This window comes from Protomyctophum parallelum (assembly GCF_964188405.1).
Source record: "Protomyctophum parallelum genome assembly, chromosome: 11".
In the NCBI taxonomy this organism is placed as follows: Eukaryota; Metazoa; Chordata; class Actinopteri; order Myctophiformes; family Myctophidae; genus Protomyctophum; species Protomyctophum parallelum.
The window spans coordinates 17,956,637-17,980,759 of NC_139707.1; the positions used below are offsets into that span (position 1 = coordinate 17,956,637).

Genomic DNA, 24,123 nt, shown 5'->3' on the forward strand with positions numbered 1-24,123 from the left:
AAAGCCACTATTTGGGGATTTAGCACTGCACAACAGGTGTTCCCCCGCAAATGTTGCTATCTTGGACACCAGACTTTATCTCTAAAATATCTGCGATACACATTATATTATGCATAGGTGTGGTTTGACCGTTACAATATTAAAACCACCACCACCAATCACTGTGACAGATGTCATTGCCTTTAAGAGAAGACTGCGCAAGCCATTTTCTCCAGTGCAATCTTATGCCCTCTCCCTCTGCCCATGGAAGTTTTGGAATACATTTATATTGGCAGTGGGTAATGCCAATGGGTAAGGCACTGGCGAAGAAATGGCCCTTGGGGCCTTCCCCCAGAGGATAAAGCTTCTAAAATACAATTGATGATTGTGTGAGAAGAATGAAAAGTTTATTTTTTGTGCATGGGATACAGTATCTGTATCTACCACCTGAGAAGTGTAATTTCTCTTTGTGCTTTCTTTACTCACAGCTCCTCTCACTGTTCCAGGTGAGGAACAAAGAATCTGTCTCAAGTGTCTCTCACTGAATAAACATTAAACAGCGATGTTTCAATTGTTAATATTTCAAATATATGTATTTATTCCATCAAATACCTTCAGAGAGAGAGAGAGAAATATAACTGCAATTGACTGTGAAGGATAGAGGGAGGAGGATTTTACTAACAATAATACTATAGTATAGACTATAGTGCTTGTAAAAGTATGTCAGTTTGTTACAAGTCATTATACTGTTCATTTTATTATATTACATTATTATAATATCTTCAGCATTTTCTGCTTTATTTTGTCAGTGACAGTGAGTCGAGAGACAGGAAAGTCAGGAGATAGAGTTTTGACATACAGACATGCAGCAAAGGGCCCCAGGTCGGTTTAAAAAAACCAGGTCAGCTGTAGGGAGGACAGCCTATGGCACGCATTCTACCAAGTGAGAGAACCACTGTCTACCTGATATGGTACTTCCTGTGTCCCAGGTGTGAAGCCCAGTAACCACCCTTCCAAAAGCGAAAGCCATCCATCTCTTTGCGGCTATCACAAAAGGGCGTGTAGCCATAAGGGGCGCCTTCCAAGTTAAATTCCCGTAGCTCCTTCAGATCAGCTCGTACTATCTGCAAGGGAGAGGAAGGTACACGTTGAAGTATTATGGTTATGGCGAATGCTTATTTTCTACTGTTTTGGGCATTTCTGCTTTATTTTGACAGAAACAGGGAAGGGGAATGACATACAGTACAGCCAGCTGCGGGAAGGTAGTAAGTAGTAAGTAGCCTTGCCAAGCCATGAGGCCCATAGGGCAGGAGCCCATCTCCTGTTTCTGTAGTGTGAGGCAGCTTGATGTACAAGTACACCCCCTGGACATGACGCTAGTATATCGCAGGGACTTACCCCTCTTTGGTATGACCCGGCCGGGGATCGAACCCCGACCTCCCAGTCTCAGGGCGGACGCTCTAATCACAAGGCCACTGAGCTGGTAGCTGCGGGAAGGGACTCAGCCTTATTTATATGGTATGAGCTATTACCATGGACAGTGTTTCTTAACCACTTAAGCCATACATGTGTGACATATTGTGATCTTGCCGTCTTTGAAAGAAAGAAGAAATAAAAAAGCCTACAACAGGGATGCCAGGTTGTAAATGATTTTGAATACTAATCTGAGATGGCAATAATAAATTACAGCGTTTTGTACTGCCCTACAGCCTACACAGTGACTAATTTGTACATTTACCTGGTCAGCATCCACAAAGATAAACTTGTCCACGGCCAATGGGAAAAGAACATCCAGGAACAGGATTTTGTAGCCCCAGATGATTCGCTGCTTCTCCGTCTGCTGGTGGAGCCAGCGAGGCCACTTGTACTGGACCAGTTCATACTGGAACCCATAGGATCTGGCCATGTGAGGGATGGTTTCCTGACATGCCAAATCACATGGTGGAAGTTAGGGGTGAAGGGGATCGAAATTCAAAACACAAGTCAGTCTCTTTTCCACACAGGTTAATTGAAGGCCACGTTAGGTAACATGCAAGCAGTATTTTGCGGTAAACTGAAAAACCATCCAGACACACTTCAACATCATCCATAAATACAGCCATTAACAAGTCTAGAATATATAAGCCAGCCAGACAGGCTGTATAAAATAACATTTATAACCTAGTAGACAGTAGTATATGTCATGAACAGAGGAAAAATATGCTAAATGGTTTTGCTTGTACGCCCAAGGCCATTTTAGCCATTTAAGATGGGCAACAGAAGGCGTTGCATTCAGGCTCATCTTTATAGAAACACGGATAGATATAAAGCAGAGCAGCACAAAAGCAACCCACAGATCCTTTCATTGCTCAGTACAAACAAATCTAAAGCTCTCAGGGGCTGCTGTGGAACTGGGAGAAATCTATCAGAACCAAGCAGGGAGACAGAATGTTGACATGTAGACAGACTCATGTGGTACGGCAGGTACCTTGAAGGAAGGGGAGAGATAGTTCTTCAGAAACCAGAACTTGACAGGGGTTTCGGTATGCCGAAGGACGGACAGCATCATTATTCTGGAACGGAGAGACAGAGAGATGGAAAAGGAGAGAGGTGGAGGAGGGTTAGTGAGTCTCGGAGGAGCATGTCTAATAAAAGGGAAGAGGTGTGTAAGGCCTCTGTGTAAGTGTTTGTGTCCATGTCTGCATGTGACCCACCTCAGAAAGCGCTCATATAGATGTCCTGAGGCCACAGAAAAGATGTTCAGAACATCCTCCTTCTTCTTCTCTCCATCATCCGAACTGGAACTGCCACCTGTGATGCTATAAAGGGGCCATGTATTACATAAGCCTGCTGTCTTTTGATGGATGCATACATTTCACGCGGCAATGGCAAAACACAACTAAGCTATTAGAAACCATGCTTTTGTAGAGCCAGGAGCAACAACACTTTTGTACAGTCAACATATAAATTGTTTTTAGACTAAAACAAACCATGCGTTACTTTGCAGGAAAATTAGATGCCTTTTGTTTGCTTTTAATAATGGAATTACAAATAGAACGACAACACTGTAGCAGCCCTGAATTGTATGTTTTACAACAGAAAGTGTTGTTCTCTCCTGCTGGTTCTCCACTAGAAAGCTGAGGTAATCGACAAATTTAAGAGTGCAGACACAGCGAAAGCAGGTTGGAACATTTAACAGTCCCCTTCTGCTTACTTTACTACATGGCAAGAGAGCTGATAATACAAGTTAGGATGAATCTATATCCACTCATAAACAGCTAACAGGAATGCATGGATTGTTACTGTACATTTAGGATTAGGATTAAGGACATGGGACTTGAATATCAGTCGCTGGTTTAACCCATTCTGAACGGGAACCCATTTTGGTGTTAGCATCATGTCGTGCTTTAGCTATTTAAAAATAGCAGATCTACAAGCTCATATCGCGCCACCGAGTGGCGCGATACGAGCTTGTAGGTCTGCTATTTTTGAAGAATCGAAGAACGACTGACATTTCTAGAATCTGATCTCAGGTCAGAATGGGTTAATCAGACCAGTGTGTGTCCAGTGGAAACCTCGTATGAATCTGATCTCAGGTCAGAATGGATTAAATGGATATGATACAATCAGATCTTTGTCAATCAATTATATCTCTCAGACTCCCGTCTTGGATCCGATTTTCTAATTTGAGTCAAAATAATAAAAGGCACGTCAATAATTCCTGTGCAGTCCCATCCCGATTAGATATTTAATAATGAATCAATAATTCCTGTGCAGTCCCATCCCCATTAGATATTTAATAATGAATCAATAATTCCTGTGCAGTCCCATCCCCATTAGATATTTAACCCATTCTGACCTGAGATCAGATTCATACGAGGTTTCCGCCGGACACACACTGGTCTGATGAACCCATTCTGACCTGAGATCAGATTCTAAAAATGTCAGTCGCTCTTCGATTTTTCAAAAATAGCAGACCTACAAGCTCGTATCACGCCACTCGGTGGCGCGATATGAGCTTGTAGATCTGCTATTTTTCAATAGCTAAAGCATGACATGATGCTGACACCAAAATGGGTGCCCGTTCAGAATGGGTTAATAATGAATCAATAATGCCTGTGCAGTCCCATCCCTATTAGATATTTAATATAATATAATATAATATAATGCCTGTGCAGTCCCATCCCTATTAGATATTTAATATAATATAATATAATATAATGCCTGTGCAGTCCCATCCCCATTAGATATTTAATAATGAATCAATAATGCCTGTGCAGTCCCATCCCCATTAGATATTTAATAATGAATCAATAATGCCTGTGCAGTCCCATCCCCATTAGATATTTAATAATGAATCAATAATGCCTGTGCAGTCCCATCCCCATTAGATATTTAATAATGAATCAATAATGCCTGTGCAGTCCCATCCCCATTAGATATTTCAAGACATTTCAGCCAAAGCAACAGATTGATTCACACTTTTATAATAAGGACAACAATTCAAAGACACTGGCTCTGGCATACCGATTTGCCCTAACTGCTGATGCACCATAACCCTGCAATAGATCATAATGCAATGCACATTTTGGTGGCTAGAAATGAGGTTTTGCTGGAGGGCAGGGTTGTCTGCAGTCAAACTGTGTGTCCTTGTCTTTAACAGACTGCTGATGAGGGGAGTGTGTCTCTTCCACATTCAATCATCGCCACAGCCTAGGGCCCAGGGGCTCTAGGAAAACACTACTGAGTGAGAAGAGATGCAGGGAGGGAGAGGACATGATGTCCGACTCTCTCCACCATTCCCCAACGCTGTTCTACATTCCACAAAGTTTACACCAGAGCCTGACCGATGCCAACGTTTTTGGGTCCGATGCAGATTCCAAGTTGAGAGAATCCTTTTCCTAGAGACCTAGACCACCGATTATCAATGTTGTGAACAACATTGATAAGTACACTTTTTAAGTGGTGCAACTACTTCATTACGGAGCTTTGTGTGTCCCTGGCTGCCTGGGTCTGTCCCTGGCTGCCTGGGTCTGTCCCTGGCTGCCTGGGTCTGTCCCTGGCTGCCTGGGTCTGTCCCTGGCTGCCTGGGTCTGTCCAAAGAAATAGCATTTGGTTGGTTTTCAAAACCAGTGTCACTGTTGTGCAGCCTAACACACACATACATATTAACTGTATATGATTTCAGGTGTGACAGTACAGTACAGTGACAGTACAGGGACCCCCACACGGTAACTGTCATTTCTCAACCGTTTCGGACGCGGGGCGGCTCGCTGGAACCAGCCCGGCCCGCTGGGCGTGTTCCTGGGGGTCTGGATGTTCCGGGGAACCCCACATGGTATCTGTCATTTCTCGACCGTTTCGGACGCGGGGTGGCTCGCCGGAACCGGGCCGGCACCCTAGGCGCGTTCCTGCGGGTCTGAAAGTTCCGGGGACCCCCACACGGAGTACTTCACACGGGTGTGATTTTTTAAAAATAAACACAACTAACTTTTTATTTAACTACTTGGCCATATTCAAAAAAATTCAAAATTAGCCAAACTACAAGCTCACAACGTATCGCAACACAACGCATTATGAGCTTATAGGTCGGCTATTTTTGTAAACCTTTTATAATGACATGCCCAAAATAGGGAAGCCAGGTTGAAAGTGGATAAAAATCGTGACACATCGGCTGCATACCAATGTCGTCATAAAAGTAAAATAATGGCCAATACTGTAACCCAACTGATACATCAGGCTCAATTTACACTACCTGTCGTATGGCCAAAAGGCTGAATTGTCTTATCTTATTCCCCGTCTTCCCCTTTACCCCTAGTACATATCCACCATTCAATATCTCATCCCTTTGACGAAGCAAGCCTTGAAGTGCTGCTTCCTCTGGTTGAGTGAGCATACAGTCAGTGTTGTCGCCACACTGCTGCACTCTGAGGGATAGGAATGCCTATAGCCAGAAACGGCTAAGCCTAAAGCCACCCACTATAAAAGACTAGAGGGGGACAAGAGGGAGCCCCCCCCCCACCCCATTCGAAGGGCAGATAATGCTGCACGCAATGCAACAGAGGGACTCCCAGATAAGCAGCTTGGAAAGTCAGGTGAGAGTCCACTTGGCTGACATGCACCAGATAATCCGGACCTCTGGACAGACACTCACAGCTTTGGCTGCAGTCTGAATAGCAGCTTGCCAGCATGAACTCCAGAGATGGACAAAACTTTGCTAGAGACTTTGCCTATCATCAGTGTATCAACTATCAAGATCTGTCTCCGTTTCTTCTGCAATAGTACTTAATAACAAATATAGACGCATATTATGTGTGTGTGTGTGTGTGTGTGTGTGTGTGTGTGTGTGTGTGTGTGTGTGTGTGTGTGTATATATTGTAGTGACCGTGTAAAAGACCTGGCCGTAACTTGCTCCTCCAAGGGAGCTAACTCTCTTGGCGTTGCTTGTTACCTGCCGGTCACGTTACATTGGTGTCAGAAGTGGTTGAGGACCAGTGGAGCGTGCCCTTGCTTGAGGGACGTGAAGGACTCCAGAGTGCAGTGAAGCGCAAGGGCACACTTCTATGGGAGTGGGTAGTGTAGCGACCCCGCAAAAGACCCGGACGTAACTTGCTCCACCAAGGGAGCTTTCGTTGCTTGCCTGAATTTATCCAACTGAGGGCAGGCATACAGTATATGCGGTACGCACAGGCCGCAGACAAGCTAAAGGCAAAGGCGAATGCCAGGTCTAGCTAGCCCATATCCAAGTCTTATTTGCTGCGTGTCACTCCCCATCTCTCTCTCCTTTTCCTTTTAGCATACTGTCTTATGAATAAAGGCATAAAAAGGCCCAAAATAAATCTTAAAAAGAAAATGAAAGAAGGAGGAGCTGACAGTTTGGGGAGGGACTACTGCTAGCTTAGCTAATAAGTCTGATATCTCTTTAGAAGCGTTAATATTCCAAACGAGATGCTTGGTTAAATCAGAAATTAGGACAGAACATCTGCGTTCTGATCAAAACCATGGGCATGCGCAAAACATGCCCAGGAGCTCTGAGCAACGGCCATTGTTTGCTATTTTTGAATAGTCAACAATAAAATAAAAAATCAGACCCGTGTGAACTGAGTGATGCTGTACTGTATTGCACTGCACTGCACTGCACTGCACTGCACTGTACTGTACAAGCCCTCCTCCCTGGCCCAAGGCTAGACTGAGACAAAGATTCGGCCCTGACATTTTCACAGAATTTGGCACAGACTGGCCCACCACAACCAATGCACAGATACTCTACCGACTTTTCGGGTCGAGGCACATACCGGTACAAATACTTGAAATACATCCTCATCAATTTTACAGATCACCATAAATGATACACAACAAACATACAACTACACTGAAACAGACAACTAAGGCCCTGGCCTCTCTGTGTGTGTGTGTGTGTGTGTGTGTGTGTGTGTGTGTGTGTGTGTGTGTGTGTGTGCGTGTGATGCTGCTCAACAGTGGCCTCCAGCGGTATTGTGATGGTACTTCCGTGCTCATACCCACAGAAAGAAAGTCAGAAAGTCACGTAATGGAGTGGTTAGCACCACTCAAAAAGGACACAGATGCTTTCCTGGTTCTAATGAATAATGACACCTTGGTAGAGGTTTCGGTTGTGTAGTTACTGTACCTTGCCGTTAATTCAAAATTGATATTCCAAAAATAGTCTCGCTAACTTACATTGCACAGTGAAAGCTCTCAAATTCTTCCATATAATATAATATAATATAAACATCACAAAACCCAGTATTGCATTTTATTATTATTATTTTTTTAAACTGAACTGAACTTCCAATTGTTTTTACCATTTGAGGATCTGTGTGGATCCAGTCCGGGGCTTCTTCCCAATAGTCAATTAAGTTGAAAAATTACTTGATTGTTAAAAATTGGAAGAATGCTTTGTTTGCATTTGTTTATCTCCTGAAAGAGTGACTTTGAGAGCTGTTTCACCATGCAATGTAAGTCAATGAGGAGACAATTTCTTTTAAACAATTTCGAATCAATGAAGCAACAGAGTAAGATATCTCGCCAACGTCAATATCTGGAGTTACATCACAGCAAGGTAGCTACACAACCGAAACGTCCACCAACGTGTCACTGTGCTTCAAAGTTACTGGTAGTGTCAGTCTCAGTGGCATTTTAGAGAAGATAACGTTTTAGTTTGCAGTGAGCGTTTGGTCAGCTGCTGTATAAATCCTAGGGAAGATACAGCAGCTGACAAGTCAGCACCCACCCAATCCTTTATGACCGCCCTCACCCATGGCAATTAGCAGCTGGGCATGTATGTGTCTGTGTGCGTGTATATACTGTATACACGTGTGTGTGTGTGTGTGTGTGTGTAATATACATAATAATATTTTACTGAAATGTTGACCAGATTCCGAAATATACTGGTGGAACAGCAAGTTGATAGCAATAAATGTAAAAATGTTTTAATGTTAGAAGGGATTGCAGCAACTCTGCCTACCTTTTCTCAAAAGTGCTCCAAACACTTCACACAGCAAGCATTAAGTGAGGAGACAGATCACACAGTTAGGATGCGCTAGGGGGAAACACACAAATGCACACACACACACACACACACACACACACACACACACACACACACACACACACACACACACACACACACACACACACACACACACACACACACACACACACACACACACATACCTACAGAAGCACATATTTTTTGCAAGACTAGATCTTACAGCATAATATTGCAGTCTGGATCCAGGGGAAGAACGATCTCTCCTGAAACCATGTGTATAATTGACAATAGATGGCAAAATCAGCACTCGATCCCACAATCACTGCTAGCACAGCAGTCATTCACTGCCAGTTGATTGAGAGCCTTTGATCAGATTATAATTATAAAAACAAAGTCATAACCAAATGGTACATCAGTACATGCAGTCAGACTACACACCTCGTTATAGAGTCCCACAGGCCTTTGCTTTCAGTAGCTTCACTTAAAAGATCTTCATTTATTTTGTCAGCCTTTTTCTGCACCTACAGTTGGAAATAAACAGATTTTGTAACAGATTTCATAGTGGGCAAACAAACTCTGAAAACACCCTTGCCTTGCCTGTAATGCATTGCCTGTAATGTTATGGCTGAAGGTCATATATTTCTCTTAGAACCCACCATAAACAATAGAGAGTGCATGTGGCGCTCTCTCTCTGCACCAACTAACGAAGCAGCTGCAAAATACAGTATATTACCATTTTATTTTATTTGATCAAAATAAAACGTTTTATATTGTTTTACCGAGTTTAGAAACTCGGGTGCGTCAGGTTCCTGTGTAACTTTATACATAGCATGTTCAGTCACTGTGATAGGTTGTCAAGCCTATCAGGGTAAGCTAGCTTTAAGTTGTAAGAATGTATTGTGCGCTTGTAATTAAATAATATAATAGATTAGTTTTTAGCGTTGCTATTGCTAAAAAAACTAAGCCTAAAACTGCCTTCTAACAAAAGAACCATATAGCTATACCTGTACCAATTATAAAGCATGGTATTAGCAACATTATGGTTTGAGGCTACTTTACTGCCTCAGGAACTGGCCACATTGCCGTCAAAGATTCATCCATAAATTCGCGGACGGTTAGCTCAACCGTCTGGGCACCTAGGCTGCCAAGCCAGCTGGACGGCGTGCCGCGGGTTCGACTCCCGAGCCCGACGGCCTTTGCCGCGTGTCTGTCACTCCCTGTGCTGTCAAAACCCCAAATTGGCCTAATTGGCATCAATCATTGGTGTCAATCACTGATCATGAGTCAGCACCTGGTGACAATCACTGATTGGGGAGAGGCACCGAAAACAGGAAGTGTTTGTTCAGTATGAGAGCAGCAGCAGTGGAGAACACTGCATGGAGAGAAGCAGAACTGAAAGACTAACTGCAAACATTGAAGCTGGGAAGACCGAAACCTGAAGCCATCAAGGGGAATGCCACTGGTGCGTTAATTGTTTCTGCATTGCAGTTTATTTTATTGCTTAAATTTGTTATAAAAGTTATTTATGTTTTTGTGCTGCTAGGCCACACTTAACTGCTATAATTAGCTATAGTAGTTTGATTTAAGTTGCGCATATAGGCTTGCTTAGTCTAAATGATGATCCTTAATTGAATACTGAATATAATGAGTTAAAACAACCTGTTTATTTAGATTACTGAAGTGACTAGTGATTCAGTCATGTAGGTTACGCTAGTAACTATGGTTATTCAAGTGAAATGAGTGAATTTCAGTGATTTATTTTGTTTGATTATGCCACCTTACATAGTTAATGACAGCTTGTATTTTGTCTTTCTCTGTTTAAGGTTTTCAACCTAATACAACTGTACTTACCTGTACCACTACCAATTTACCAAAGTAAAAACAAACAAAAGAGGAAAGAAGTTGTCTTTTTGAGTTGACCACAGTTCCCCCTATCGGCTAAGCCGTTTTTCAAGTTTGGGCATAAAGGTTTCTGGAAAAAATCCCGAATAACTTGACACTCCCCATCTCTCTCCCCCCAAAAAACGAATGTGCCGCCATCAGTCAAGAAGATGACGCTAAATCACAAGTTGATCCCCCAAATTTTCATTTGGGGGATATCTTTCACAATAATAAATAAAACATGTTCTAGACATTCTAATGATCACAAAAAAATATATATATATTACAGGCATTTTACTTAGTTCAGGGTTAAAGGTCAAAGGTTAAAAAAAATCAAAATTGTCCAGAGATTTTGAAGTTGTGTGAATTGCTTCATCTGTGGGGGGTATTTATATGCAAATATCATGACCAATGGCATTGCAAGACTAAACAATGAACATCACTGATGATGTTTAGGTGAAAATAATAATAATGAATGAATTAAAATATAGTCGTATAGTTGCAACGGTGGGTCTTGCAGGGTTAAACAATATGCATGGCCAATTGAACTGCCTGGAAGCCTAGACAACGAGCGTTGATATAAATAGTAATAATAAAATCCCAGGGCTTGGATTGAGACGTGACACCATCTGGTATAAAATGGGGAAAATACTCACTCTAACTTTGATGATCTTGCTGTGAAAACTGTTAAGCACAACTATGACATCACCAGTATCTGCAGGCGAGTCTGTGCCGTCATGCCTGTGAGAGTGGATGATGAGAGAGAAATTAATTCATTTCACTGAAGGGGAACAACGATGACAGCAGAATCTGGGTGTTAGCTATTTGGCAAAGCAAAAGCTGACCTACAGTACAGTAGTGTGAGACTGACTTGTCCAAAGAGCACCACTAAGACCCATAACAATTCAACCCAGGAATTAGATTAATTAGGTACTTTGTGACTATTTTGACTACAGTATATTCAGTTGGGATTATCGGTTATTATAGTTCAAGTAAGATGAGCTTGCAATCATTTGAAATATACCTTGTTCACAGATCTAAGAGTGCACTGGACACATGTATTAGCACAGAGCTTTTGATCTTTCTTCACAAAATGAAGAAAGTCATAACTAAATCATATATTTGCACTGCAGGTGTCAAAAGTCAAATTCTTAACAGAGAAATATATTTAGCGGCACAAACACTAATGTTAATGTCATATGGTACTTCCCAATTCCTACTTCCCACAGTTCCTTTTTGTTAAATAATTACATAACATTAGCTGTACTTTGCTCAACCATACTATACTGCTAAAATGTATGTTTGCAGTGACAATCGGTATTTTTCATTCACACGTTTCAATCATGTCGACAGTATATGGAGCAGAAAAGAGACAATTAAGCTCATAAAATAACTGAAAAACGAACAAACAAACTGCTAGGGACACAGTACTACAAACAGGGAATGATGCAGTCAACAGTGGAATCTGGGACAGCTGCCAGGGTCACGCTTTGATCACATTCATTGCCCTCCATCATCATTCAGCATCACCTTCAAATCGTTTTTATCCATCACAACTTCCCGATCATGCTGTATTTGCTGGTACACTTAATGAGGGAGTCTGTACAGTATTGATTGTATCACATTGGCCCTGCACTGTAATTGTTTTAGGACTGATCTGCCCAAGTGGAGAATGTGGGTTGGCGGGGCTGGATGCCCAGGGTCTGATGGTAACAGTACTGAGCAAAACCTCAGCCAGGGATGAGCAATAGGCTGTCATGCTCAGCAAGCCATCATGACCTCGGTTCTTACTAAAGGCAGAAAATTAACCTTATCATCATGACAAATGCCCCCACTCATTGGGCACAAAGTGCTTTTTCCCCCCCAGTGCAGTCCTGCTTGGGTTTGTTCCCCCTGCTTCCTCTGTCGCCTGTGCACCACAGCCTTTGGGGCTGTGGTTAGAAAGCACCAGAGATCAATTTGTATCCCTGCTCTGAGGAGAGGAGAGCTGGCTTTCTCATTCATCGCTGTCAGGTACAGGCGCAGTGGCAGCCCGGAGTACAAGAGGGAACACGAACTGGGAGGTGGAGAGAACAGACACTCCCCTAAACAGAGCAGAATGCCACTAACCGCAAGAATAATGACACTGCCAAGGTGAAAAATGACATCACCTTTTAGCTTCACCTGGAGGATTGGGGAATAAATCTTATTTGTCTGATATGATTCTGAAGGAACCCAGGGCTGCATGTGCCCTAAATCTTGTGTGAGAATCGTCGGAACGGGCAGTATTTGTGATGGGAGGGAGAACCACTACATTGCCATGATGTTAAGATTCCACATGGAGAAGCGGAAACGTTGAATTTGTCTCATTATGCTCTGTGGATAGTGACAGAATGGATCTTCTTAGTGCTTTCTGTCTATGATAATGTACAGTAAGTAATGTCACGGTGTATTATCAGTCATTCAAATATATAAAAGTATCCTGATTCGATTTTAGATTAAATTAGTTCACTAAAGTGCGTTGTAATTGGATTGAATAAGCAACAAAGGGAAAGAGCCCAAAGCCTGACTGAGCCACTTGGCAGTTTATAGGAAATGCACAAAGCCTCTGGGGGAAACGATGCTCCCATTTGTCTCAGGCACATCAGAAAACGCCAATGTTCCATATACAGTATATTCAACCTCTGACACCTACGCCTGGCTAAGAGCTAAAACAGACATTGTGCTGCTGATTTCCTTGGTTTGGAGCGGATGGCATGGCAGGTGACCGGCTGAATCATCCCAACACTCTGTCTTCACTGTAATAGCACCCTTCTCTCTCCTCCTCCTCCCACCTCTCTCTCTCTCTCCCTCCCTGCCTGCCTGCCTGCCTGCCTACCAGCCTTTGCACAGCTCACATATCTCGTCATAACAGAACAGAGAGCCGCTACAATGTCAGCAGACCTCAATGTTACCATAGTGATGATTTTCATACTGTACCTCTACCAAGAGAGCGAAAGCAAGGTAGCTGAAAACACATCTGATACAGAGTTACAGATGGCACTGCCCAATTAGCATGGTTATACAACACCTCCCCAATTTATTTGACTAATTCTTCTTAGATAGGAGAGTGCAGGAAACCTGGGTCTGAGGGTAGGGAGATAATGATAGGAGAACTTGGATCAAAGATAATGGTCAGTGCACTGTCTGAGTCACTCGGCAGTCGGCACCCCTAAATCCTTTGATGACATTGCACATGAGCAGTGAAAATTTTACATTGGGACAGTAGTGATTGCAAAACATCCATAAATAATTAGATTAGCAGATGTTTGGAGGACACTCACGCTAGAATCTGATAGATGTCCTCTGACCTCCCTTTGCGTAACTTCAAGATCCAAGCACCGGGATTGGATTTCAGCTGGAAATATCCCTGTTGGGGTTTCAAATTACATGATATTGAGTCCTTCAGAATGTCATCTGAAAGTGTAAAAATCACACCCGTGTGAACTGAGTGTTGCAACTCCCCCCCCCCCCCCTCTCTCTCTCTCTCATTAGCAGGCAACAGTGCAGCACTCTCTCTCTCTCTGTTTCTGGCACAACAGCGCCCCTACTGGTACTAATAGTCATACTATGAGTGGTTGCACCACTCAAAAATGTTCTCTTGCTGGTTCACTCAAGAGTTAAACTAGCACTCTGTATTTGGCTTTGTCTGGGTCGTCTAACATACTTCAGCAAGTCTTGTAAATCTGGGCTCTATTTTCATCCATGCTAAACCCCTTATCCCTAAACTACTTTGCTTTTTCTTTCGATGTAGATTGGCTATTTTAACTATTCAAAAATGTTTTTCAAAATTGAAAAAAAGAAAAAAGAAAAAGGCAAAGTCGTTTAGGGGTGTTAGCATGGACAAAAATACAGCCCATTGTCTCTTAGCATCTTAGTTACCTCTCCTGGCTGCTTCAGGACTTCCTTGTACTCACACCTGGAATCAACCTGTTCATGCTATTAACATTGCTTGTACTACTGTTTATTTCTGACCTTTACACAAGTCATTGTACTGTATTCTCCTTTTATTTGTCTAAAATGAGTTGAAGGGTGGGGGTGTGGGTGGGAGAGGATGAGCAAGCAAGTATCTGTACATGTGTGTATTGTTTACTGTGAATTTTGCAGCTGCACTGTAATGTAATGTTTAACATACCGGTACATTAAAATGAGATGCTGCATCTCAAGGGGCTATCCTCTGACCAGTAAGGGGTATGAAGGTGGCTGCTTACCAGATTAGCCATGACGATGGTGTCCTGCATGAGGGGGTCCTGGCTCATGCCCAAGGTGAACTGCAGGCCCCGGGGCGGCTGGCCGGTTGACAGGTCAAAGCAGTGTCCCTCCAGCAAGAGGTGCTCCAGTTCATACTCTGCTGTCACCAGCCCACTCACCTGGAGAGAAGACAACATTTACACACAAAAAACAAGGATAAATGTATAAACTGCCCCATGGTGCAGTTTTTCTCTGCCATTTAGGAAGGGTCTGCTATAACCTGAGTGATTATACATCAATACCTCCTGCATGTGGATGTTGTCTAAGTCATATGGGCTCCGCACAGCTTCCACCATCCAGCTCTCTGGAGTGATCATGTTCAGAGTGAGGAGGGGGGACTCTGGGAGTTCTGTGAATCGGGCCACCGGTCCCGCCGACACTGTGTCGTTGGCTAAGAAAATCACATCAGGCTCCAACACAAAGCGGTAGAAGCTACAAAGAGAGGAAGAAGATTATTATGTATGTTTGAGGATTTGGGAGTATTAGTCCATTAAACAGGAAATTAAAACAATAAAACATTCTAAGGGCACAAACTGAAGCGGGTGTCATGGAATAATACGTTGCAGTGCCTTGAGAATAGATAACCCGCAAACGCTGGGAACGCTCTCAGAACTTTGAGGGACCCCACCGTGACAGGAATCCAACTAAAGCACTCGCCTCATCGGTGCGTGCTAAAATGATGACATGTTGTGCAATAGTCTCCTCTCTAGGACAGCAGAGATGAGTTCTGTTGTGACAGCTGGGTATATGCAATGTCTTCAAAGTGAGGAATCTAATGCCGTTATTGCTGGTGTTTCTGCAGAGCCAATAACAGAAATATCTGCAGTAGTCTCTGCTCCAGATATGCCCCCGTCCTCCCAACATCATTACGCCTCCCAACATAATTATTATTAGTCAGCACTGGAGGTTAGCGTAGTGCTAATCCTTATGCTAATTGCTTTTGTCCTCCGACACTGGAAAGTCATAATGAGTTGAGGAGAATGCTCCAGAAGATCAATACAACAAAACAACAACTTTTTCTTTGCAATTTGCATTTACAGTATATCACCACCTTCCCATCGCCACAGGTACATTGTCACATTTCCACATTGGACATATTTTTCAAAAGGTGATTTCAGCCACAGTAGCCACTGGGTTTGTGCGTAGCAGTTAAGAGAGGGGCTGTTGACTCCAGGGTGAGAAGGGAGAAGCTACCGCAGCTTATCAAGCTGGAGCGAGAGAGAGAGGGGGGAATGGACGATTAAATTACTGAGGCATAAACGCTGTCACCAGAGCAAATAGCCTTTATTGGATTGGTCCCAATTTGAGGGGTGACCAACTCTCTCCAGGAGATAAGAAAAAGAGAGGGGTAAATCAAGTGCTCTCTCACGTCCCCCCTCTGCTCTTCCCATTTTCAAAATGCTAGAATATATCAATGAATGTCCCGATTCACATTCAATGGTAGAGCAATTGGACCCTTGGACCCAAATTACCCTTGGTTTCTGTGTACAAATGGAATCAAATGGGCTTTTGATTCCATTTGTAAACAAAGTTATATTAACATTCATGATCCTACACTACAGTGTAGGATCTGTGTACGTCCACCATTGACAATGGCCTGGTTTCCTAAAGGACACATGGTGTAAGAGGTATCGTGTAGGCCGCACACAGAAGCCTGTGAACATAGACATTCTGTGCATAGATGTGCCACGCAATGGTAGGCCTCAGGCCTGGTATTGTAGGCCTCAGGCCTACCATAATTTAATAATTTTTGGACTGCTGGACAGCTGACAGTAGGCTCTCTTTACTCTTTCAAACAATACATATACATATATATATATATAGTAAAGAGAGCCTACTGTCAGCTGTCCAGCAGTACAAATATTAAATTAAATTTCAGAATGGTAGACCTGAGGCCTACCATTGCATGGCACATCAATGCACGGAATGTCTAGTATGTTCACAGTACAGGCTTATGTGTGCGGCCTAGAGGGCATCTGAGCATGTTCTACACCTAGCCTCTTACACCATGTGTCCTTTGGGAAACCGGGCCAATGGCATCTCCAGGTGTGAGGAATAGAACTCTGCCATGTGTCTGGCTGTACAAGCCAGAGGGCAAGGAGGAGATTTTTTTTCAATGTCTGTCTGAATGAATGTCCGTATCGTTCGGCTGTAATCGGTGTCCAAAGTTAGTGGGAGGGCCCTGCTTTACAAAAAAATGACACAAATCACCAATCCACCCCAAATTCCATTCGAGGGTGGTTTAATCAATGGAGAGCCCAAAGCAATTCCATTTTCATCCATAAGGGGCACCGCAAATGTGGAAATTAAAAACGTTTATTGCAAAAACATGCTTTTTGGGGATAAATCTGCTATGTTTGCGATAGCGTATAGCCTACGTAGCCTACTTGCTGTTGCTATCTGTAGTCCTTGGCACTATTTTGTAGTATTTTCCTATTGCACATTTTTACTGTAATAACACTATTGTAGAAAAGCCCAACACTCTTTAGCTGAGAGTGGGGTGGAGTGGGAGCAGATTGCCTTGTTTGGTGGTGGTGGGTGGGGCTACCAATTTGGCACACCTGTGGCTATAATAGGCCTAAGCAAAGACCACACACAAATATTGTCTCTTCCTGGAGCGGCTGTGTGAGGCAGCACCAAGGGGCCAGTGAGGCGCTCCAACGTTGAAGCACTGGGCCCTAGTGATAAGAGGAAGGACTGCAGGCGGACCCGTGGATTCATGACGAGGAAACCCTGTGCAGCTGGGCTTTAACATTGAGCGCTCGGTTGTACTTCCGCATTTGCCAACCAAACTTTGGTTGGCAAATGCGGAAGTAGACGTTCTAAGACGGTCCTTCCGGGTGTTTCAAAACCGCCACTGAGCAACTTTCACTGACAACTTTCACTGACATGAATATCAGTCTCTATCCTTCTTTATACTCTATGGGCAGCACCACAGCTACACTATGATGATGCATTATATGTAAGTTTGTTCCTTTCCGTTATCAGAATGTTTTTTTGATTATTTGTTTGCTTATGCCTAAGTTAGTTTGTACCTTGTTTAGTCTGTCTGCTTGTTTAGTTAAAATCATCACTTCCATCATGTTCAAATCACCTGTATAAAGCTACATGAATAAACTGTGACACTTCAATACCGTCTGGTCCATGGTCCTCATGCTCTAACAGGCATGCTGGTGTATGGGTGTATAGTATACTATACGAGTCTAAGTATAGCCAGAAAACTTCCTTTACTAGCCAAAGATATTTTTAACTACAATTTTACCTATATTATAGAAGATAGGATTTAATTTCATTGTCATCAATGTCCCTGCATAGTCCCACTATTCAGCCAAGCAGCGGAAACGCTGCCTGTGTGGACAGCAGATGCATGATGACGATGCCACACTTGGCATTCCCACCATAAGGATGAACTGCTGTTCATGAAAACAGGGACACTTAACCAGAACAACAGGTAACAGCAGGACATTCTACCCACTGTGGGACATTAATCTACATTTTGTTCCAAGGATGAAAAACTCAAAACACAAATTACACAATGAGCCAAATTCACACCATGATCGTACTGGTAGTTCATCAACAACTTCAGACTTTTGCTGGTCTTGAAAGGTTTGAAATTGAAACAACAATACACGGGCTGTAAGCAATTTACCCCAAGATGAAGGGGGAGGCCCAAAGCAATAACATGGTGTTATTAAGCAGATCGCATCTGTGTGGTACAATCTAACAGACGGAAGACGAGAGGGAGGGATGCTGCATCTGGTGTGGTCGGAGGAGACGTGCACATCCCATACAGTAAGTTTAATTACCTCTTGAGGGGCATCTCGGACAGCTTGGCCCTGCAGTTCATAAACACCTGCAGTTTTAGATTGACCACTTGACTGAGCACCTGCAGGAGGCACAGAGGGAGAGACCCAGTTAGTGCTTTCAGAACAAAATACACTCAGATCAGTGGTCAGACAGTTACAGTACAAGGCACGTTATTGTGAGGACGTCTCCGAACTTTTAACCAGTGAGACGCCTAAAGGCATCCGCCTCGTTAACGGCAGGCAGACTGCTGGGCGAGCGCTGGCGCTTTTCGCATGGGGGGGGTCGGATCAACATGGAATGAATTCTGTACTGGCCATATAGTCAGCATGTCTCGAGTGTACAGGGTTTGATGAGGTCAGATCAACATATTGAATGTCAGAACAGGTCAGCTCATATATGGAGATCTAAGGGTGGTAGCGGGGACATTCTCTTGTGTGCAGGGTTTGATGAGGGCCCAGGTAGGGCCGGGTCTTAATTTTCGGGCCTGTTGAGAACTCTAGTTTTCAACGGCTGCCGGGCACGGCTACACTAATAACTTTGGGGCAGGCCCGTCTAGAGTTTAAATGGACAGGTATCAGTCAAAAGGAGGCATCGAAGAGGAAGGATGGATGGGGAAGGAACAGAATAACACATATGTCGGAACAGGTTCCGACATCCATGTATGGAGATCTAAGGGTTCGAAGTTTGAGGTTAGATGTAGAGTTGCTGGCCAATATTGATGACATCAGGGATCTCCATATATGGGCTTAATTTGCGACAGCAAGTCGCATTTACTATGACGATGATGGCACCATATTTAGCATCCTCATGGATAATGAGTGACTGATGCATGGGGATAATGAGTGATAAATGTACGATTTCATAGTAAATGCGACCTGTGATCGCAATAATTTATATCTTTTGGACAGGAGAGTGTACAGAAACAGGAAGCTGAAAAAAGCAAAGATGGGCTAATGTGCAACACATGGCTCCAGGAGCCTCCAGCTTGAATCGAACCAGAGCGGTTGCAACTACATGGTTTGCACACCATTCATTTACCAAACAACCTGGGGGGGTTGTGTATTGTATTGACAGCAATCAAATAACAACTCAGCTAGCCTCCAGCAAGCCCTGGGAACTGTTTAGAGCAACAATGGGTTTGTGTCAGTGAATCATCTTCCAGGGGCAGAAAAACAAGAAAGATTTGCTCGTCGGACCACAGGTCTCCGCCAGCCGCCAGGTTAGGTACGTTATTGTGGGCCAGCAATGTTTGGAATCCAGTCATTCGGTCCACTGGTGCTTGTAGCATGTCATGCAAAACAAGCCCCTCCAGCAAACTTTGAAAGCCAATCGTAGTCTGACAAGAATCCGGAAAATGTGATGGATACATCTTGATCACATGACTAGAGATAAGCTGTACCAATTTGGGTGAGGTTTGGACAAAATAAGTAGTAGCGGCCCAGGCGGTGGCGTAACCGCCTGGGCACCCGACTGGTAATCCAGTCGCAGTGTGCCGCGGGTTCGACACGGCCTTTACTGCATGTCTTCCCCCCATCTCTCCCGTTTCCTGTCAGCCTACTGTCTGTCCTATTTCTATTCTAAGCTCCATCTCGAAAGTGATGGAAAAAATAGTCTATGAACAGGTTGAAAAGTATCTTGCCACTAATAAATTGCTGTACGAGTTCCAATCTGGCTTCAGAACATCCCACTCCACTGACACATGCCTCCTCTATTTGAGCGATCACATCAAACACGAGGTGGATGCTGGAAAATACTGCGGCATGGTCATGCTGGACCTCCAAAAGGCTTTTGACACCGTGAACCACTCCATACTGGTTAACAAGCTTAAAGCTATTGGTTTTGATAGCACATCAGTGAGCTGGATGCAATCCTACCTGGAGGGGAGAGAACAGATGGTGGAGGTGAACGGAACACTGTCCCCTCCCCTCCCAGTGAGCTGTGGTGTCCCACAAGGAAGCATACTAGGGCCTTTACTGTTCCTAATTTATGTTAACGACATGACTTCAGCTTGTGACTGCAACTTGTTCCTGTTCGCAGATGACTCAGCACTGCTGGTCTCGGACAGGAACAAACTGCAGGTTGAAAAGACCCTCAGCTCTGAACTCGGTAGAATCTGCACCTGGCTCGCTGATAACAAACTATCCTTACACCTGGGAAAAACTGAATCCATCCTCTTCGGATCAAATAGTAAACTCAGCAAGGCAGATGGCTTCTTGGTTAGAGTGGGTGACAATATTATCACACGAAAAGATCAAATTACCTACCTAGGTTCCATCCTGGAGGCTAATCTTTCCGGTGATAAAATGGCCACCAACGTAATCAAAAAAGTCAATCAAAGAACAAGATTCCTTTACAGGATTTCCTCACTGGTCAGCAAAAACACCTTGAAGACCTTAACAGGAGCCCTCGTACAAGGTTTCTTTGACTATGCATCCACCTCTTGGTACCACAGCACCTCAAAGGCCCTTAAAACAAGGCTCCAGACCTCCCAAAACAAACTGGTCAGGCTCCTACTTGGCCTCACCCCCCGAACCCACCTCACCCCTGCCCACTTTGACAGGCTTGGATGGCTTAGGGTCGTCGACAGAGTACAGCATCTTGCAATGGGTCTGGTCCACAAGATTCGATACACCACCAAGATACCCATGTACCTGTCTAAATACTTCCTTAATGTAAACGAAGTCCACACCCACAACACCAGAGGGAGTGCAACAAACCATGTACAACCCAGATTCGGCACAAACAAGGGACTAAATTCTTTTCGCTCCTATGCCACCAAAATGTGGAACGCCCTACCAACAGTCATTAAGACATGTGAATCCCTTGACTCCTTCAAAACCGCTCTCAAAGGGCACCTACGGATGGCTGCAATTCGAAACTGGCCTCTGTAAAATCTGAATCCCCCCCACCCCATTTCCCTCACTGTATATTGTATATTTTCCCAGTGCTTGTATATTTTCCCTTTTTTGCTTCCCATATGATGAATTCCTGTTCTGTTCTTTAGCTACATAGAAATGTCTATTTGTATGTCTCTAAATGGTTGTATGTCTTTAAATGTTTTGATGAATTGAACAATGTGGACCCTGTTGTAAACAAGTGTAATGCTTAATTGGGTCGTCCACTCACAGTTGACAGTCTTTGTATTGAGTTTGTGCTTAAAATGTACTGTAAATTCTACAAACTGTTAATAAATATTTCAATCAATCAATCAATCAAAAGTCCCTTCAAAAACCAATAAAAGGCGTAAGCCGCAAAAAAATATCTTAAAACAAAATTAAAAAAATAAGTAGTAGCAAAATAATCGCTCCATATATGGAGCTGAGTGATGTGTTTTGTTGATGCCATGAAGACACATTGAGGTTAGACAACACATTCCATATTTAGGCGTAGCTGCATTGGGAACTCCTTATATGGTTATGGTTGAGTCATGGTGACATGAGCGTGACACCTGCCCACTCCTCCCTTAAGCCAATATATAGGATAGGAGTTTGACGATAGAAGGATGTGAGCAGAGAGTTGAACAAAAAACGGATTTAATCAAAGTCAATCACCTAAGAGGAGATGGGTGACGAAGAAGAAACATACAGGCTCTGGAAAATCCGTAAAACAATCATGCAGATGTGTCATGACAGAGAATATCTGGTGACCCAGGATGAGTTGGACCAGACTCTTGAAGAATTTAAGAGTCAGTTTGGCGACAATCCCAGACGGACAGAACTCAATGTGCTGGTTGCACACAATGATGACCCCACTGAGCAGATGTTTGTTTTCTTTCCCGAAGAACCCACAGTTGGAATAAAAATCATCAAGGTGTACTGTCAGAAGATGCAGGAGGATAACATCAGGCATGCCATTATTGTTGTTAAGAAAGGCATGACGCCATCAGCCAAACAGTCTCTGGAGGACATGAAGCCCAAATACGATCTGGAACACTTTCAACAGCAAGAGCTGCTCATCAACATCATAGAACACGAGCTTGTTCCTGAACACATTCGCATGACAAAAGAGGAAGTGACTGAACTACTGGAAAAATACAAACTGAAGCCGAGTCAGCTACCTAGAATCCAGAAATCGGACCCTGTGGCTCGCTACTATGGCCTGAAAAAAGGAGAGGTAGTAAAGATCATCAGGCCTAGTGAGACAGCTGGGCGATACATTACATACAGACTATGTATGTAAGCTAAATAATTTCGTGTTCATACTTCATTGTAAAGGAAACTGAAGATTGAGCATAAAATAATCCATATATGGGCAATTGGGCCAAGACAATGCTTGTAGCATAGCATGTCATGCAAAACAAGCCCCTCCAGCAAACTGTGAAAGCCAATCGTAGTCTGACAGGAATCCTAAGTTCTCAACAGGCCCGAAAATTAAGGCCCGGCCCTACCTGGGCCCTAACTGGTCTGGCCCGACACCCTGCCAGGCCTTACTACTAGCACACATTTTACGCCATAATAATAATAATAATAAAGGTGACCTTTGATTACTTTTTCCCAATGGTGCTTCCTGCCAAAAACGACTTTTGCTCTTTCGCTCTTCTTGTGTTTAGCTCTCCTTTATGATCCCTGCGAATTTCCAAATCAGGATGGAATATGAAAAATCTGACAGATCCATCTTGATCACATTACTATAGAGGCAATCTGAGAATCCCAGCGGTAAATAACGGAAAAACAGCGGCCCCTGTTTTGTCCTTGAAATTTCACGTGAGTCAACAGTCTGTCTTGAGAGACTAGTCTATAGAGGTAATGTGTAGCGATTTTGTGAAATTTCGGGGTTTTCACTTGGCCTCCAAGGAGTATGCATACGCAGTTTTGCACCGATGGGTCCAGCGGTGCCACAGACTGTCAGACAAAAAAAACATAGCCATGGCCATGCGTGGACAATAACTCATCATGGTCAAATAAATCAAGATCTATATAACACACCTCATTGTAGCCTGAGTGCAAAGTCTAGGCAACACTGTCTTCATACAGTAAAGAGAAGTCATTTATTTCTCTTTTGATCAGACTTTTCTTTTCCTTCTTACTTCTTACTTCCATCCATCCATAAAAGATGGTATGGTGCCTTTCAGAAGTTACAAAGTATATGAAAGAATGAACGATGGACAAAAGGTCAAAACATATACAATATGTGGACGATGGAACTTTGACCATCGTCAACCAGATGACCACCTTTCAGAGGTTTCCAGACTCCTTCCTTTCTGTGATTTTTGTTTATGTCCTTGCAAGAAAGAGGAATCAAATGTCAGAGTGCAGAAGAAAAGTTGACATCTTACAATCAGCACAGACGACATCTTCTGTGCGTCCCTGGTGAGGGGGTCAACAATGGCCACCACATCATAGAAGACCTGGTTCTCAAGAGGGGACAGATGGAGCACACTGTGGAGGAGAGAGAGAGAGCACACACACTATACCTTCGTCAGCACATTTATTCAACACAATTTAAAAAAAACACACCCGTGTGAACTGAGTGGTGCAACTCCCCTCCCCCCTACTCTCTCTCTCATTAGCAGGCAACAGTGCAGCACTATCACTCTCTCTGTTTCTGGCACAACAGCGCCCGTACTGGTACTAATAGTCATACTGGTGCTCATTAACCAACACACCAGGCACATACTGTAGGCACATAGGTGAACACATAGGTGAACACGGACATTGCTGTTCTGTATATACATAAAAAAGAATCACACGTAAGCT

The 24,123-nt window shown here is 43.5% G+C and overlaps 2 protein-coding genes across 4 annotated transcripts in view; one reads left to right on the top strand and one right to left on the bottom strand.

Annotated features, from left to right (window-relative positions):
* The window catches only part of uggt2 (UDP-glucose glycoprotein glucosyltransferase 2), a 59,654-nt gene that overhangs the window by 3,502 nt on the left and 32,029 nt on the right, over positions 1-24,123 (bottom strand). Inside the window, exons 26-37 of one of the 3 annotated variants that reach the window (XM_083777409.1) lie at positions 23,703-23,805; positions 18,427-18,506; positions 14,863-15,052; positions 14,581-14,739; positions 13,654-13,739; positions 11,008-11,092; positions 8,909-8,991; positions 8,653-8,733; positions 2,673-2,777; positions 2,447-2,531; positions 1,718-1,900; positions 943-1,103 (exon numbers count right to left, since the gene is read on the bottom strand). In XM_083777409.1, the coding sequence (XP_083633535.1) occupies positions 943-1,103; positions 1,718-1,900; positions 2,447-2,531; positions 2,673-2,777; positions 8,653-8,733; positions 8,909-8,991; positions 11,008-11,092; positions 13,654-13,739; positions 14,581-14,739; positions 14,863-15,052; positions 18,427-18,506; positions 23,703-23,805 (1,401 nt within the window). Of the gene's footprint in view, positions 1-942; positions 1,104-1,717; positions 1,901-2,446; positions 2,532-2,672; positions 2,778-8,443; positions 8,468-8,652; positions 8,734-8,908; positions 8,992-11,007; positions 11,093-13,653; positions 13,740-14,580; positions 14,740-14,862; positions 15,053-18,426; positions 18,507-23,702; positions 23,806-24,123 lie in introns of all 3 variants that reach the window. The other 2 variants (XM_083777410.1, XM_083777411.1) reach the window with 2 other exon arrangements.
* Positions 21,989-22,606, top strand: LOC310866397 (DNA-directed RNA polymerases I, II, and III subunit RPABC1-like; the record flags this gene model as incomplete). The annotated part of the gene is made up of 1 exon (XM_083776003.1): positions 21,989-22,606. One exon carries the CDS (start codon positions 21,989-21,991, stop codon positions 22,604-22,606), a length of 618 nt encoding a protein of 205 aa, XP_083632129.1.